This window comes from Pan troglodytes, chromosome 1 (genome assembly GCF_028858775.2).
Source record: "Pan troglodytes isolate AG18354 chromosome 1, NHGRI_mPanTro3-v2.0_pri, whole genome shotgun sequence".
Lineage (NCBI taxonomy): Eukaryota > Metazoa > Chordata > Mammalia > Primates > Hominidae > Pan > Pan troglodytes.
This window is the reverse complement of record NC_072398.2, coordinates 221888009-221906810: the sequence shown is the minus strand read 5'-3', so window position 1 is coordinate 221906810 and position 18802 is coordinate 221888009. Positions and strand designations below refer to the sequence as shown.

The following is an 18802-nucleotide window of genomic DNA, read 5'->3' as shown; positions in this document are numbered from 1 at the left end:
CTAACCTGGTCCTGCAACCTCTGCTGTGCTTGTAGTTTTACCAACTGCCTGCTTCTGACTCCAAACTGCCCACTAGCACTCTCCCCACACAGTGGGATGTGAACTGTGCCACGGTACTGCATGGCCTTTGTCATGTGCCCAAGCCTAGCAAAGGCACAGGGGCAAATACTGTGTGTGAGAGTGATTTCTATACCATGTGTTCCTGTCCCTTAAGGATCTTATGGCTTAGTAGGAGAGATAATACATGTCACTCACCTGCTTGAAAGCCTTCCTCGTTTCCTTATTTCCAATTATAATCTAATCCGAGGGCTTACAAGGTGCTGTATCATCATGTTCCACCCTCTTCATGTAATTCACTATCTTGATTTTCAGAGCATGTTCCCTGTTGCTGTCCCAGTCAACATATTCACCCCAAAAGGCCTATAACCAGTAGAGATTGTGCCACACAAACCACTCTTAGTTTTGGGTGCATTTGTCTGGTCTTCCAAACTAGATTGAAAGCTCTGAAAAAAAAAACTATCTTGTGTTTCTCTTTTATCTGTTGAGCTCATAGTAGGTATCCAGGAAGTAGTAGGGTTGACTGCATTGATTTGGGACTAGGAGTTTTCTTCACCATCTCCCTTTAGTTTTCCTTTCTTTCTTTCTTTCTTTTCTTTTCTTTTTTTTTTTTTTTTTTGAGATGTCGTCTTGCTCAGTCCCCCAGGCTGGAGTGCAGTGGCACGATCTTGGCTCACTGTAGCCTCCACCTCCCAGGTTCAAGCAATTCTACTGCCTAAGCCTCCCGAGTAGCTGGGATTACAAGCGCCCGCCACCATTCCTGGCTAATTTTTTTTTTTTGTATTTTTAGTTGAGACAGGGTTTCACCATGTTGGTGATGCTGGTCTCAGACTCCTGGGGCCTAGCGATCCCCCTGCCTCAGCCTCCCAAAGTGTTAGGATTACAGGCATGAGCCACTGTACCCGGCCTCTCTCCAGTTTCCAGTTGGAATCCAAGGGAAGTAAGTTTAAGAAAAAGTTACGATTTTGAAATCTTTGGATTCAGAAGAATTTGTCACCTTTAACACCTAGAGTTGAATGTTCATACCTGGAGAGCCTTAACATTAAGCCCTAGCCAGCCTCCAGCAAGTGGACATTGGTCAGGTTTGGCAGGATTCGTCCCCTGAAGTGGACTGAGAGCCACACCCTGGCCTGTCATCATACCCATCCCCTATCCTTAGTGAAGCAAAACTCCTTTGTTCCCTTCTCCTTCTCCTAGTGACAGGAAATATTGTGATCCTAAAGAATGAAAATAGCTTGTCACCTCGTGGCCTCAGGCCTCTTGACTTCAGGCGGTTCTGTTTAATCAAGTGACACATCTTCCCGAGGCTCCCTGAATGTGGCAGATGAAAGAGACTAGTTCAACCCTGACCTGAGGGGAAGGCCTTTGTGAAGGGTCAGGAAATGTTCACCAGCCAAGGTTGTGTGGTTCAGTTTCTCTTTTGTTGATAAGATTTGTCACTGTTTTGACAGGGGATGCATAATGGAGTATTTGGATTTGTTATTGTAAACTATGCAGCATGGTTTTCAAAAAACAACAACACATCTTTATAACTTTAATGCAACTGTAAAGGGTTATAGGTTTTTTTTAACATCAGTTCTATCATTTTATAGAGAAACTGAGGTAGTAAGAACAAGTACAGAGTTCACTAACAGCATGCATTTGATGCAGCCACCATAAATTCAGAAAATATCCTCAAAGCCCTCCTGTATTCAGTGACTTTTTTTTTTCTTTGAGACAGAGTCTCGCCCTGTTCCCCAGGCTGGAGTACAGTGGCGCAATTTTGCCTCACTGCAACGTCTGCCTCCCAGATTCAAGCAATTCTCCTGCCTCAGCCTCCTGAGTAGCTGGGATTACAGGCACCCACCACCACGCCCAGCTAATTTTTTTTATTTTTTATTTTTTATTTCTTTTTTGAGACGGAGTCTCGCTCTGTCGCCCAGGCTGGAGTGCAGTGGCACAATCTCCGCTTACTGCAAGCTCCACCTCCCGGGTTCACGCCATTCTCCTGCCTCAGCCTCCCGAGTAGCTGGGACTACAGGCGCCCACCACCACGCCAGGCTAATTTTTTGTATTTTTAGTAGAGATGGGGTTTCACCGTGTTAGCCAGGATGGTCTCGATCTCCTGACCTCGTGATCTATCTGCCTCGGCCTCCCAAAGTGCTGGGATTACAGGCATGAGCCACTGCGCCTGGCCAATTTTTTGTATTTTTTAGCAGAGACAGGGTTTCGCCATGTTGGTCAGGCTCGTGTTGAACTCCTGACCTCAGGTGATCCACCCGCCTTGGCCTCCCAAAGTGTTCAGTGACTATTAAATATGCACTGTGAAATGTATTCTTAGTTATCAGGGAGGGGTTGCAGGGGAGAGGAAGTGACCTTGGATGTAGAGATAAATGAGGTATGGGGGGACTCAAAATCCCGTTATACGCATATATCGTTTTTAGCTACAAGAGTTAGGTGGATTATAATTTACATTTGTTTGTTCATTGTGAGTTGTTTTTAACAAGTAATGTCAATATAGAAGCGTCAGTGGATCCATAGGAATTACACTTGTGTGATTATTTGAAATGATAGGTTGAGAGAGAAAAGTCATTCAACAGTGGTGGGATAAGGTTCCCTCTCTCTTTTCTCTTTTTTTTTGAGATGTAGTCTCACTGTCACCCAGGATGGAGTGCAGTGGCATGATCTCACTGCAGTCTCTGCCTCCCAGGTTCAAGCAATTCTCGTGCCTCAGCCTCCCGAGTAGCTGGGACTATAGGCATGTGCCACCACGCCCGGCTAATTTTTGTAATTTTAGTAGACACAGGGTTTCACCATGCTGGCCAGGCTGGTGTCAAACTCCTGACCTCGGCCTCCCAAAGTGCTGGGATTATAGGCTTGAGGCACCGCGCCTGGCCTCCCTGTCTCTTTTTTAGTACTTAGGTATGCTAAAAGTGGACAAGACCAGAGCAGATGTTGTGGTAACAAGGCAAATCTGTTCTTTACAGTGGAGTTTGCCCTGATTTCTCATTCTGTTCTCGTCTGACGCATACAGGTGTATCTATAGAACTTGTAAACACGTTCACATTGGTTTTTTTCATTGGCTCCTCAAAGTAGAACTATGAAGTAGGCTGCACAGATGCCAGTATTACCAGAGCATAGGTAAAAATATTAAGTAAGAAGACTTAAGATTACAAAACTAGAAATGATGGAACTGGGTTCCAGTCCTAGTTTCTTTGTAAAATGAACATTTATTTTGGACTAACTTTCAATGTACAGAAAAGTTATGAAGATAGTATACAGGATTCCTGTGTACCCTTCATCCAGTCTCCCCTAATGTTAATGTCTGGTTCATTTGTCAAAACTAAGGAATTAGCCTGGATATGATTTTGACTAAACTAAACATGAGTCTCCTTAGTCTCCATTGGTCTACAACAGTATCTCAGTTCTGTTTTCATGATCTTCACAGTTTTGAAGAATACTAGTCATTACTTTGTAGAATGTCCCTTAATTTGGCTTTGTCTGGTGTTTTCCTCATGATAAGACTGGGGTTGTGGGTTTTGGGGAAGATTATGTCACACAGGTGAAGTGCCCTTCCCATCACATCGTATCAGGGGTATATAATATCCACATGATGTCCCTGATGCTGTTAAACATCATCACATGCTTGAGTTAGTGCTGGCCGTGTTTCTCCACTTAAACTTAGTGTTTTTCCCTTTCCATATTCAGTTCTTTGGTATCGAGTTCCTAAGTCCATCCCACACTTAAGGGGTGGGAATTAAACTTCACCTACTGGAGTGGGGAAGTACATATGTAATCTGGAATTCTATGAGGAAAACTTGTCCCTTCTCCCCTGCTATGTATTTAATCTCTTAGATCAGTATGAACTCACACACATTTATTTTATACTTTGGGTTATGATTTCAGTAGCAACATTACTTATTTTACAGGAATTATTCCAGCTTTGACCATGGGAGCTCTTTCAAGTTGGATCCTTGGTCCATTTGACATGCCTCTTCTTTTATATTTTTGAGCACCGTCTTTCTAGCACCGTATGATGCTCTAGACTTATCTTGGATTTTTCCTGCCCCAGCCCTAGAAATCAGCCAGTTCTCCAAGGAGCAGTCCTGGTCTACTGACTCCAGATGTATGATTCTATGCATGATTCTGCCTTTTGACACTAAGGAGAGGAATATTCTGTCTTGTAAATATGAAAATCAAAGTGATTTTCTAATTCCGGCTGTTGGTTTTCTTATCCCAGTATTTAAGATACCATTGTTGTTCTTCACAGACTTGAAATGTCATTTTATTTTATTTGTTTTTTAAATTTATTTTATTTTATTTTTTTGAGACAGAGTCTCACTCTGTTGCCCAGGCTGGCGTGCAGTGGCGCAATCTCACTGCAACTTCCGCCTCCCGGGTTCAAGCAATTCTCCTGCCTCAGCCTCCTGAGTAGCTGGGATCACAGGTGCCCGCCACCATGCCCAGCTAATTTTTGTATTTTTAGTAGAGACGGGGTTTCACCATGTTGGCCAGGTTGGTCTTGAACTCCTCAGCTGATCCACCTGCCTTGTCCTCCCAAAGTGTTGGGATTACAGGTGTGAGCCACCACGCCTGACCGTATTTTATTATTTTATTATTATTTTTGAGACAGGTTCTCCCTCTGTCACCCAGGCTGGGGGACAGTGACGCAATCATGGCTCACTGCAAGCTTGACCTCTGGGCTCAAGTGATCCTCCTACCTCAGCCTCCTGAGTAGCTGGGACTACAGGCTTGCACCACCATGCCCAACTAATTTTTTTATTATTTGTAGAGACAGGGTCTCTCTATTTTGCCCAGGTTGGTCTTAACCTCCTGGGCTCAAGCGATCCTCCCACCTCAACCTCTCAAAGTGTCAGGATTACAGGCATGAGCCACCACACCCAGCCCACTTTATTTTTGTTTAGTCACAAGAACAAAATGTTTTCTTTTTTTGAGATAAAGTCTCGCTCTATGGCCCAGGCTGGAGTGCAGTGGCGCGATCTCAGCTCACTGCAACCTCTGCCTCCCAGGTTCCAGTGATTCTGCTGCCTCAGCCTCCCTAGTAGCTGAAACTACAGGCATGTGCCACTGCATCCAGCTAATTTTTGTATTTTTAGTAGAGACAGGGTTTCACCATATTGGCCAGGATGGTCTCGATCTCTTGACCTCGTAATCCGCCCACCTTAGCCTCCCAAAGTGCTGGGACTACAGGCATGAGCCACCGTGCTCAGCCAAGAACAAAATGTTTTTATCAGGAAATTAGCTGCTAAGAAAATGTCAGTCTGCTCTATGAAATAGAATATGTTTATTATAATCAGCATTGAGGCAGAAGTCTGAGGCAGGAGGATCATTTGAGCCCAAGTTCCAGGCTGCCTTGAACTATCATCTTGCCACTGTACTGCAGCCCAGGTATCACTGAGAACATGTCTCTGACAAAAAAAAAAAAAAAAAAAAAAAAAAAGTTTTCAGGGGTGAGACTTGGTGTTAACCAAATAAAGTGCAAGTATACTTTGTATTTTCCGTGAATATTAACGCTTTAGCTTAATTCATTGTCAAGAGCTATATAAATAAGCTTTAGGATTTTGATTAATAGAATGAATGACTCCTTTTATAAACCTAATTATTTTTAAGTTTTACTTTTGTAATTTTTTTTTTTTTTTTTTTTTTTGAGATGGAGTCTCACTCTGTCTTCCATCCTGGAGGGCAGTGGCTCAATCTCGGCTCACTGCAACCTCTGCCTGCAAGGTTCAAGCAATTCTCCTGCCTCAGCCTCCTGAGTAGCTGGGATTACAGGCGTGCACCAGCATGTCTGGCTAATTTTTTTTTGTATTTTTAGTAGAGACAGGGTTTCACCATGGTGGCCAGGCTGGTCTCGAACTCCTTGATCCGCCCACCTCGGCCTCCCAAAGTGCTGGGATTACAGGCGTGAGCCACCACGCCTGGTTGCTTTTGTAATTTTTGAGTGTATAAAATAGGTAACTTTGTTTTAAAATCTTTGATCCAAAGGACTGTTCAGCAGTCTGGGGTAAAGGAATTACAGCATTATGTTAGGAATCAGGCAGGTTGTGTGTGTGTTTTTTTTTTTAGGCATGGTTTCACTTTGTTGCCCAGGCCGAAGTGCAGAGGTGCCATTGTGGCTCACTGCAGCCTCAGCCTCCTGGGCTCAGGTGACCCACCCCCCTCAGCCTCCTGAGTAGGTGGGACTACAGGCACATACCATCACGCTTGGCTCATTTTTGTATTTTTCATACAGACGGGGTCTCCCTGTGTCACGCAGGCTGGTCTTGAATTCCTGGACTGAAGCGATCCACTCCATCTTGGCCTCCAAAAGTTCTGGAATTACAGGCGTGAGCCACCATGCCTGGCTGAGACCTGTGTTTTACTCTTTGCTCTGTTTCTAACAGGCGAAGAGGTCCTAAGGGAAGTTTTTAGACTCTGTAGACCTAGATATTCTTATCTGTAAAAGAGGAGGGAAGATGGTTGGCCATTACCTTTAAGACCAATGCCCCCAACAAAACAGATTTATTGAGGCGTTTTGGTTTTTTAAAAAATATATTGTAGAGATGGTGTCTCACTATGTTGTTTAAGCTGGTCTTGATCAAGCGATCCTCTTGCCTCGACCGCCCAATCTGTTGGAAGAACAGGTGTGAGCCACCACACTTGACCTTTTATTGAGGTTTCAAGGACCCTTTTGACAATTCTGTGCTCTTTTTACGGTGGAATTTAGAAGCCTATGCATTTGTGTGTGTGTGTGTGTGTGTGTGTGTGTGTAATACTGGAACAGGCCTAATGTTACAAGTTAAAGGTAGATATTTGGTCTAGTTTGTACTTGAAAGGGAACATCATTCAGGAAATATTACAATACTAGGAGAAAGTCTTACAGACGTGAAATTTTTATGTCCTTTGATGTTCTGATCTTCCCACATAGAATGCGTAATTTCCTTTAGCAAACTCTTCTCAGTTATAGAAGTTGGATACTGCCGCCTAGAAGGTTGGTAATTCCTGTTTCCTGAAGCAGACATAGCTTTCTCCATTCTGTGTTACACACCTCACTTGTGGAAGGTTTGTTCTATAGTTGATATGTGGGGAGTTTATTCATCTTCTAAAAGAGGGTTACAGCAGATTATGTTCATTTTTTAATTCTTTAATATCTGGCTTTGTGAAGATGAAGGAAGAAAAAACCTGTATTCCTTAAGACTTGGCTTCCTGACCATGATTCCTCAAGTTTGGGGTGGGAGAGGGCATGAAGACAAGGGAGTGTGTGAGGTTTGAAAACAGTGATATTTTGTACTATTGATTTGATGTGTTTTTAGTCGCAATATTTAATTCACATTGATTTCTAAATAAAATCAAAGACACCATCAGGTTTTTGTGTGTGTCCTTTTTTTTTGACACAGGGTCTTAAAAAAGACCCATCTGTTGCCCATGCTGGAGTGCAGTGGTATGATTGTAGCCCACTGCAGCTTCTAATTCCTGGGCTCAAGCAATCCTTCCACCTCACCCTCTCAAGTAGCTAAGATTACAGGTGCATGCCACCATGCCTAATTTTTTTTTTTTTTTTTAAGATGGAGTATTGCTGTGTCACCCAGGCTGCAGTGCAGTGGTGCGATCTTGGCCCACTGCAACTTCCACCACCTGGGTTCAAACGATTCTTCTGACTCAGCCTCCCTAGTAGCTGGGATTACAGGCTCCCGCCTCTGCGCCAGGCTAATTTTTGTATTTTAGTAGAAACAGGGTTTCACTATGTTGGTCAGGCTGGTCTCGAACTCCTGACCTCAAGTGATCCACCCGTCTTGGCCTCTGAAAAGTGCTGAGATTACAGGTGTGAGCCACTGCGCCCGGACTACCTGACTAATTTTTTAAGTATTTTGTAGAGACAGGGTCTCTGTGTTGCCCAGGCTGGTCTCAAACTCCTGGCCTCAAGTGATCCTCTCTCCTTGACTCCCCAAAAGTGCTGGGATTACAGATGTGAGGCACGACTGACCATCAGTATTTTAAATTTAAGAAAGGAGAGAAATGGGTTATGGTGGCATATGTTCTTTGTTTCAGCTACTCAGAGGCTGAGGCAGGAGGATCCCTTGAGCCCAGAAGGTTGAGGCTACAGTGCCCTAGGATCACACCCCTGCACTCCAGCCCTGGCCAACATAGTGAGACCCATCTCTTTTGTTTTGTTTTGTTTTTGAGACAGAATCTTGCTCTGTCACCCAGGCCGGAGTGCCGTGGCACGATCTTGGCTCACTGCAACCTCCGCCTTCCAGGTTCAAGCAATTCTTCTGCCTCAGATTCCCGAGTAGCTGGGACTACAGGTGCATGCTGCCACGCCCAGCTAATGTTTGTATTTTTAGTAGAGACAGAGTTTCACCATATTGGCCAGGCTGGTCTCGAACTCCTGACCTCATGATCCGCCCGCCTCAGCTCCCAAAGTGCTGGGATTACAGGCGTGAGCCACTGTGCCTGGCTGAGACCCATTTCTTAAAAGAAAATAAGGAGGCCAGGCACCGTTGCTTATGCCTGTAATCCTAAAACTTTGGGAGACTGAGGCAGGTGAATCACCTGAGGTCAGGAGTTCAAGACCAGCCTGACAAACATGGTTAAACCCCATCTCTACTAAAAGTACAAAAATTAGCTGGGCATGGTGGCGCATGCCTGTAATCCCAGCTACTCGGGAGGCTGAGGCGAGAGAGTTGCTTGAACCTGGGAGATGGAGGTTGCTTTGAGCTGAGATCGTGCCATTGCACCCCAGCCTGGGCAATAAGAGTGAAACTCTGTCTCAAAAAAAAAAAAGAGGAAAGAAAAGAAAAGAAGGAATGGAGTCCCCTGGTGTTTAGAGATTGAGGAGCACTTGTATACATAATAAATTGTTGCAGAATTGCCCCACTTGATCCGAAATGTGAAGATCATGTGGAAGATGCAGGAAAAAATGAATTCAGATGATCTCTTTGATGCCTTATAAAAATATTACAAATGCAGTATGTTACACTATGTGATATACACTGGAGCTATATTGCTACAGTATTATTGTACATATACTATACTATGCTACAGATAGTTTTTAAAACAATTTGTAATTATGTGTTTAATTTTATAACTTGTTTTGTAGGGTAGAAATTTTAAAGCCTGCTTATTTACTACCATAATGATCATTGAAGTTTATTATTGATTAATTTTAACTAAAAAGTTACTTGGCCTTTAATTGTGATAGGTAAAATAATATTCTCCTAAGAACCTTGTGATGGTGTATTATTTATTCCTTCAATAAGTATTTTTTCAGGGCTTACTTTGGGTTATATTTCCTGAAATTAATGAATCAAAAGTTTTACTGTATTCTGTGAACTTGTTTCAGAATTCTCACTACGGTAGATGCTTTGTGTATTTTACTTGAGTCTTAGGAAGAGAGAAAATTTAGTTTCTTATTTCCTTCATAAATCCTGCAGAAGTTTTAATAAATTAGTACATGTGAAGAACTGCTTTCAGGAATGGATAAATGTTTTATAATATTCTTCAATGAAGAGAAACATTAAAAAGTGGCAAGTTTACTGTCATAGAATGCTGGAAGGGTTAAAATTGTATTTATTCAGTGATTGTTTTCACTACAACAGGTAACTCAAGTTTCTCTGTTTTCTTTTTTCATACTTTTTTTTTTTCTTTTTTTTTTGAGACGGAGTCTTGCTCTGTCACCCAGGCTGCAGGGCAGTGGGGTGATCTTGGCTCACTGCAACCTCCGCCTCCCAAGTTAATGCGATTCTCCTGCCTGAGCCTCCCAAGTAGCTGGGATTATAGGAGTGGGCCACCACGCCCAGCTAATTTTTGTATTTTAACTAGAAACAGGGTTTCACCACATTGGCCACGCTGGTCTCGAACTCCTGACCTCAAATGATCTGCCTTCCTCGGCCCCTCAAAGTGCTGAGATTACAGGCGTGAGCCATCGTGCCCAGCCAATGGGTTTTTTAAACATGTGTCATTTTCCTTTTCAGCACCATAGGTATATATATTTTAAAGTATTTGCAAATGCCTGGGTAAACATTCTTCTTTTTTCATAGGAAGATATTCAGAGTTAAAGTAATTTTTAAAATTTCAATGTAAAACATGATTTTAAAGACATTGATGGGAAATTGCTGTGAGAAATCATCTGTCCCTGTACTAGTGACTACAGTTTCACTGTACTGTCAGCTCTGTGAGGGCAACAAAGTGTCAGGTTTTTAATTTCCACTAAGGTGTTCAATCAATAAATGGATCGATCTATATCAAAGGACATTGTTGAGTCCACTTGAATTTTTTTTCAATATTTTATTATAAAAATTGTAAACATACAGTAAAGTTGAGAGAATTTTGCAGGGAACACCCATATACTCACCATCTAGATTCTATCATTAACTTTTTTTTTTTTTTTTTTTTAGACGGAGTCTTGCTCTGTTGCCCAGGCTGGACTGCAATGGCGCAATCTTGGCTCACTGCAACCTCCGCCTCCCGGGTTCAAGCGATTCTCCTGCCTCAGCCTCCTGAGTAGCTGGGACTACAGGCGCCCGCCACCACGCCCAGCTAATTTTTTTGTATTTTTAGTAGAGACGGGGTTTCACCATGTTAGCCAGGATGGTCTCAATCTCCTGACCTTGTGATTCACCCACCTCGACCTCCCAAAATGGTGGGATTACAGGTGTGAGCCACCACACCCAGCCTCATTAACATTTTATTATACTCGCTTTATCACATATTTTTCTATAGGTTTATTAATATATCCTTTTATTGTTTTTGAGATGGAGTCTCGCTCTGTCGCCTAGGCTGGAGTGCAGTGGTGTGATCTTGGCTCACTGCAACGTCTTCCTCCCAGATTCAAAGGATTCTCCTGCCTCAGCTTCCTGAGTAGCTGGGATTACAGGTGCCCAGCTAATTTTTGTATTTTTAATAGTCATGAGGTTTCACCATGTTGGCCAGGCTAATCTTGAACTCCAAACCTCAGGTGGTCCACCTGCCTTGGCCTCCCAAAGTGCTGGGATTCCAGGCATGAGCCACTGCATCGGCCTGGTTTATTAATATATCTTCTTTTGGGCGCATTTCAAGGATTTTTCTGGACTATCATGGAAGTTAATTTGTATTTCTAATTTGTATTTGTGGGCCATAGTTTGAATTGGTGCAAGAGAGGTGATGAGGGGTGAGTTTTAGGCATTAGGTGTAGCTCTGTTACTGACCTCATATGAAGTATATTGATAACTTATGATTTCTTAGTAATGTTCCTATGATTTTATTATTGTTTCCAGCTTTTTATATAATCTTCTGATAGAAATTCCTCGGTTGCTGCAATGTCATGATGGTGTGACTGCATATTGTGCGTGTTTACTGTCGCTATTACAAATAACTTGAACATTATTTCACATGGGGCTTCATCCTTCCTGTGTTTTCTGTTTAGGAGTAGCCCATCGAAGCCAGAGCAGTGAAGGAGTCAGTTCTCTCAGCAGCTCGCCCTCTAATAGCCTTGAAACGCAATCTCAGTCCCTCTCACGTTCCCAGAGCATGGATATCGATGGTGTCTCATGTGAGAAAAGGTAAAATGAAGCCAGTTTTCTAATATGCTCTTTTATTTAGGGAAAGAGAAAGATCCATTCACTTTAGCCTCTAGTCCATAGTCAGAAATGCCAGCTAGAGACCCATGCCAGTCCTTAGCAAATTAGTGTCAAATGTATTAAATTTAAAGATTGTGTATTATTCAGAAATATTCTTCATACTTTTGTTGCTGTTGAGACAGAGTTTCACTCTGTCGCCCAGGCTGGAGTGCAGTGGTGCGATCATGACTCACTGCAATTTCCGCCTCCCAGGTTCAAGTGATTCTGCTGCCTCAGCCACCTGAGTAGCTGGGATTACAGGTGTGTGCCACCATGCCTGGCTAATTTTTGTATTTTTAGTAGAGACAGGGTTTCAGCTGTTGGCCAGGCTGGTCTCAAACTCCTGGCCTCAAGAGATCTTCCTGCCTTGGCCTCCCAAAGGACTGGGATTACAGGTATGAGCCACTGTGCGTGGCCCACTATACTTGCATATTAAATGTCTTTTATGAAATAATGGTGTAGTCAGTTAAAAAAAAATCTATTGTTCTCATTTTGTAAATATAAAGTTGGCAAGCATATGCCTCTCCCTAAAACTTTTACTAATTAGTGAAATTTAAAAGTTTGGAATATTTCATACAGGTAAGCCAAATAAATACCCTATTTGCTTCATAAGGATCAAGGTGTCTTGAAAGAGCCCTCCTGTGTTGCATATGTGCCAAAAATGGGTGGTAAGAGTGGCTGAGGTATTGACTCCTTTCATGGTTGAGCAAGTCAGACTCCTTGGACCTGGCTCCTCTCCCCTCAAGCAGTGCCCTCGGTTTGTGTCAGTGGGCTAAACAGATGAAAAGGGGAATTAAGTCCGGGCTCGATGGCTCATGCCTGTAATCCTAGCACTTTGGGAGGCCGAGGCAGGTGGATCACTTGAGGTCAGAAGTTCAAGACCAACCTGGAAACCCTGTCGCTACTAAAAATACAAAAACTTAGCTGGGCCTGGTGGCAGGCGCCTGTAATCTCAGCTACTGGGGAGGCTGAGGCAGGAGAATCACTTGAACCCAGGAGGTGGAGGTTGCAGTGAACCAAGATTGTGCCACTGCACTCCAGCCTGGCCGATAGAGTGAGACTCCATCTCAAAAAAAGAAAAAGGAGAATTAAAAATATGAATAAGGGGCTGGGCGTGGTGGCTCACGCCTGTAATCCCAGCACTTTGGGAAACAGAGACATGGATCACTTGAGGCCAGGAGTTCAAGACCAACCTGTCCAACATCGTGAAACCCCGTCTCTAATGAAAATACAAAAATTAGCTGGGTGTGGTGTTGCATGCCTGTAGTCCCAGCTACTTGGGAGCCTAAGGCAGGAGAATCACTTGAACCTGGGAGGTGTAGGCTACAGTGAACTGAGATCACACCACTGCCCTCCAGCCTGGGTGACAGAGTAAGACTCTGCATCAAAAAAAAAATAATAATAATAATAACCAAATAAAATATCTAGAAATGAAAAGGTAATTTACATTGAGAACTTGCTGTAAGAGTTAAATAGGGGTTAGACATAGCTGAAGAAAGAATTGACAAACTGAAAGAGCTGAGGAAATTACCCAGAACGTACCACAAAGAACAAAGCAGATGAAAAATATAAAAGATATTTAGAGATACAGAGGACAGAGTCCTTGGTTTCTCCTGAAATGTATCTAGGATTGAAATTTCTGGGTAGAAAAGTAAAATTGTAGTGAATGCAGATGTTCAGCTTTAAAAAAGAAAAAAAAGACAACAGGGGTCCAGGATATATCTAAACATCAAAAATGGAGAATAGAGAGTTGGAGAGATTTCCTTCTGCTCACTCTTATTCCACATTTTTTTCTCTACTGGTTTGAAAGATATTATTTTAAAAAATCAGGCCAGGAGCAGTGGCTTACGCCTGTAATCCCATCACTTTGGGAGGCCGACGCAGGTGTTCACTTGAGGTCAGGAGTTCGAGACCAGCCTGGCCAACATGTTGAAACCCCGTATCTACTAAAAATACAAAAATTAGCGGGGCATGGTGGCATGTACCTGTAGTCCCAGCTACTTTGGAGGCTGAGGCAGGAGAGTCGCTTGAACTTGGGAGGTGGAGGTTGCTGTGACCTGAGATTGCACCGCTGCACTCCAGCTTGGGCAACAGAGTGAGACTTTGTCTCAAAAAAAGTAATAAATAAATAAACACATCATGGAAAATTGGGTGTCCATTTCCTCAAGCATTTATCCTTATTTTTTTTGGAGACGGAGTCTCACTCTGTCTCCCATACTGGAATGCCGTGGCACAATCTCGGCTCACTGCAACCTCCGCCTCCTGGGTTCAAGCAATTCTCCTGCCTCAGCCTCCCGAGTAGCCGGGATTACAGACATGGGCCACCACGCATGGCTAATTTTTGAATTTTTAGTTGAGATGGGGTTTCACCATATTGGCCAGGCTGGCCTAAAACTCCTGACCTCAAGTGATCCACCTGCCTCAGCCTCGCAAAGTGCTGGGATTACAGGCGTCTTATATTTCAATTAAGTTTGCTTTAAAATAATACAATATAATATAAATATAGTATATCATGATCAATTTAGGCTTACTTTAGGAATGCAAGGATGCATTGATATTAGAAAATCTATAAATATCATCTACCATATTGCATGTTAAAAAGAAAATCCTTATAATGTTGGTAGCTGCAAGAGTTTGATAAAATTCCACATTAATTCATGGTAATAAGAAAATGAGGAACAGAAAGGAGTATCTTTAAACTCACAGTGTGGCACAGACAAAGTTCACCAAATATTCCACATGCTCCCCAGAATTTCCCATTCTCTTTTACAGTTAGAGTGGGGCCAATGACTAGTTCTGTCCTGTAGACTATGAACTAGAGTGACGTGTCACTTTTAGATGAAGGCAGTTGAGCCGATGTTCCTCCTCCGTCCCTCTCTTCTCTTGCTCCAGTGACCTTGGAGGCTGTGTATTGCAGATGGCATAGATTAAAGATGGAGTAAGGATGCTTCACTCTCATCAGACTTTGTGTAAGCAAGAACTAAATCCTTACAGTGTTAAGCCTCTTAAGATTTCAGAGTGTATGTGTTACTACAGTATAGCCTGTCTTACTCTAACTAATATAAAGGGCATCTACCAAAAAACTACAGCAACTCTCCTATTCAGTGGTGAGAAGTTAGCATCATTTTCTGTAAAATCAGCAATAAGAACAAGGATGACTGCTATTTCTTCTTGTATTTAGCAGTGCAGTAAAACAAGTAAGGATTGGAATGGAAGAAACAACAGTAATAATTTGCAGATAAATTATTTACATGTTAGCTGGGCACAGTGGCTCACACCTGTAATCCCAGCACTTTTGGGAGGCCGAAGCAGACAGATCACTTGAGGTCAGGAGTTCGAGACAAGCCTAGCCAACATGGTAAAACCTTGTCTCCCCTAAAAATACAAAAAAAATTAGCCGGGCATGGTGGTACGTGCCTGTAATCCCAGTTATTTGGGAGGCTGAGGCAGGAGAATTGCTTGAACCTGGGAGGCAGGGGTTGCAGTGAGCCAAGATTGCACCACTGCACTACAGCCTGGGTGACAGAGCAAGACACTGTCTAAAAAAAAAAAAATTATTTACATGTAAACTTTCTATGTATAAATAAATAAGTTGCTTATAAGAAGTGTATATTTAAAATCAGTTGCATTCCTGTCTGCCAGCAACAAAAAGTTAGAAAACGTAATTTTTAAAAAGGTGCCATTCACAATTTCATTAAAAAGTATTAACATATGGTACCTAGGAATAAATTTAGCAAAAGAAGTATAAAATTTTTATAGAGAAAATTACTAAAGCTTATTGATAGACCTTAAAGAAGATCTTAATACTTGGAGAGTAATGAAAACTCAGTAATATAATTATATTACTTCTCCCCAAGTTGATCTCTAAGAGTGAAAAAAATTTTGGTCAAAATCCTGGGAGGGTTTTTAAGGAATTCCTCAGGTTGATTCCTAAGTATGTGTAGAAGAGGAAAGAGCCAAGGATAGCAAAACCTCTTAAAGGAGAAGAATAAAGTGGAGACATTGACCTAGCAGATATCAAGATTTGTGAAGTTTTAGTAATTAAGACAAAGTGGTATTGGCTAGGGACAGACAAATTGTCTAACAGAACAGTAATGAGTCTCCAGAAATAGACCCACTCGTTAATGAAAATTGGACATGTGACATAGGAGCTTTCATATTAATGTAAAAAGGATGATCTTTCCAGTAAATGGTGCTAGGGCAATTGTTCAATCGGGGGTAAATGATATGTACTTAACCAGTTTTTGTAATAAGACTTCAGTTGAGTTTTTTATTTTCTTAATTAAATTTTTTATTTTTATTTTTTATTTTTTTGAGACGGAGTCTCGCTCTGTCACCCAGGCTGGAGTGCAGTGGTGCAGTCTTGGCTCACTGCGAGCTCTGCCTCCCGGGTTCAGGCCATTCTCCCGCCTCGGCCTCCCGAGTAGTTGGGCCTACAGGTGCCCACCACCGTGCCCGGCTAATTTTTTGTATTTTTTAGTAGAGACGGGTTTCACCATGTTAGCCAGGATGGTCTCGATTTCCTGACCTTGTGATCCGCCCACCTCGGCCTCCCAAAGTGTTGGGATTACAGGTGTGAGCCACCGTGCCTGGCCTATTTTCTTAATTAAATTTTTAAAAATGTTTATTTAATTTTTTTTAGAGCCAGAGTCTTGCTATGCTGCCCAGGCTGGGATACAGTGGTTATTCACAGGCACAGTAATAGTGCATACAGCCTCAAACTTCTGGGCTAAAGTGATCCTCCAGCTTCAGCCTCCTAGGTAGCTCGGACCATAGGCGCATGCCAATATACCTGGCCTGGTTGAATTTTATGTCATTTTAAAATACTATATATAGGTAACCTACTTTAATGATATACTTTTATTTATTTATTTATTTGAGATGGAGTTTCGCTCTTGTTGCCCAGGCTGGAGTGCAATGGTGCGATCTCGGCTTACCGCAACCTCTGTGTCCTGAGTTCAAGTGATTCTGCTGCATCAGCCTGCCGAGTAGCTGGGATTACAGGCATGTGCCACCACGCCTGACTAATTTTATATTTTTAGTAGAGATGGGGTTTCTCCATGTTGGTCAGGCTGATCTCGAACTCCTGACCTCAGGTGATCCACCTGCCTTGGCCTCCCAAAGTGCTGGGATTACAGGCGTGAGCCACTGCACTCGGCCAATGATATACTTTTAAAAAGTAAGCCCAAGAAAATGACAACTTAGGAAAAATATTTCCAACATGTATAAGAGACAAATTGTTTAGATCCTAATTTATGAAGAACTCTTAAAAATTAATAAGAAAAAAGATGGACCATTATCATTTTGCTTTCCTGATTAACTGATATTTTAAAACATTTTCTCACCCAGCAGCTACAGTGACATTGTGCGGATTTATAAAAGGTAAAAGGCTTGTTTGTCTTTTGTACTTTAAGCATGTCCCAGGTGGATGTGGATTCAGGAATTGAAAACATGGAGGTTGATGAAAATGATCGAAGAGAAAAGCGGAGCCTCAGTGATAAGGTTGGTAAGCGATGAAGCCCTTGGTACAGGTAATAGAAATAAACACATTTCATGTCTTGTATCTGTAGAGTCTGTTAGAGTGGGGCCACCCGAAATCAGGAAGTCCTAGGCAGGTGATTATTTTTATTCTTTTGAGGAAAAATGAATAACCTAGATTACCCTTATTCATGGAAGTGTAACTCAGTCCTTTGATCTGATAATATCCATCTGTTTTTGGTTCAGGGCCATGATTTTATCAGTAAATTTAGGTTGTAATAGGAACTAATTTAGAGCAAATTAGAATTCTTTCTGTTGGTCTTTTGCTTTTTTTTTTTTTTTTTTTTGAGACAGAGTCTCGCTCTGTCGCCCAGGCTGGAGTGCAGTGGTGCGATCTCGGCTCACTGCAAGCTCCGCCTACCAGGTTCACACCATTCTCCTGCCTCAGCTTCCCAAGTAGCTGGGACTACAGGCGCCCGCCACCACGCCCAGCTAATTTTTTGTATTTTTAGTAGAGATGGGTTTTCACCGTGTTAGCCAGGATGGTCTTGATCTATTGACCTCATGATCCACCTGCCTTGGCTTCCCAAAGTGTGGGATTACAGGCGTGAGCCACTGCGCCTGGCCTGGTCTTTTGCTTTTAAGCAAGTAGATCATCATATCTTTAGCAGTATTCTGAGGAAAATGACTGGGAATTGAAGCAAGAATATGTAGAATCTAGTAGCAAGTGGAAGGTTTTGGAAAACATGAAGCCTTTATATTTGAATATCACCTGAGCTTAGTGCTCTGCATTTAGGGTGTGTGTGTGTGTGTGTGTGTGTGTGTGTGTGTGTATTAATATAGATAATTACATCACTTTCTGTTTAGTAAATTATTAGGAATCCTTTAGCAACACATGTTAATGATTATTGGAAGTTGCACTGTAAACAAAAATAAAGACAAACAAAGGAAAAAATAAGAAGTTGCACTGTAGCCTCCTAGTGGTGCAGTGCTTTATTTTGTATAGTTGTTTAATGTTTACAAAATTCTTTTTTATATGCTATTTTATCTGTGGTGGTATGTAATGAGAAATGTTACATTTTTGAAAAATTCCTGGAGGAAAATTGGTCATGCACCTGGAGTGTTAACCTGGTCCTATGGAATTCAGAAAAGTAAATAGATAGGATATGTACATCCTCTGTCACATATTTTTCCTTGGTGACTTTTGATAATACCTTTGCTCTTTTTTTTTTTTTTTTTTTTTTTTTTTTTTTTTTTGAGACAGGGCCTCACTCTGTTGCCCAGGCTGGAGTGCAATGGCGCGATCTTGGTTCACCACAACCTCCGCCTCCTGGGTTCAAGCGATTCTCCTGCCTCAGCCTCCCAAGTAGCTCCGAGTAGCCAGGCCCGCAACCGCGCCTGGCTAATTTTTGTATTTTTAGTAGAGACAGGGTTTCACCATGTTGGCCAGGCTGGTCTTGAGCTCCTGACCTCAGGTGATCCACTGGCCTCGGCCTTCCAGAGTCCTGGGATTACAGGTGTGAGCCACCACGCCTGGCCATCTTTGCTCTTTTATGCTCCCCATAGATTGTATTGTAAGCTCATGAGACTTAGATGTTGTAACTTTGATGTTATAGGAATAGGCTTACTTTTCCCCTAATCAGTGGGTGAATGGTTTCATGCATTTTTAAAATATCATCACTAATAATGAA

At 42.3% G+C, this 18802-nt stretch overlaps 1 protein-coding gene across 9 annotated transcripts in view; it reads left to right on the top strand.

The window, feature by feature from the left end:
* Nucleotides 1-18802, top strand: part of UBE4B (ubiquitination factor E4B) — a 148777-nt gene that overhangs the window by 51249 nt on the left and 78726 nt on the right. For 7 of the 9 annotated variants that reach the window (XM_024356276.2, XM_063786433.1, XM_024356272.3 and 4 more), the window contains exons 3-4: nt 11441-11576; nt 17048-17135. In XM_024356276.2, coding sequence (XP_024212044.1) covers nt 11441-11576; nt 17048-17135 — 224 coding nt within the window. Of the gene's footprint in view, nt 1-11440; nt 11577-16982; nt 17136-18802 lie in introns of those variants that run through there. The other 2 variants (XM_063786443.1, XM_024356274.2) reach the window with 2 other exon arrangements.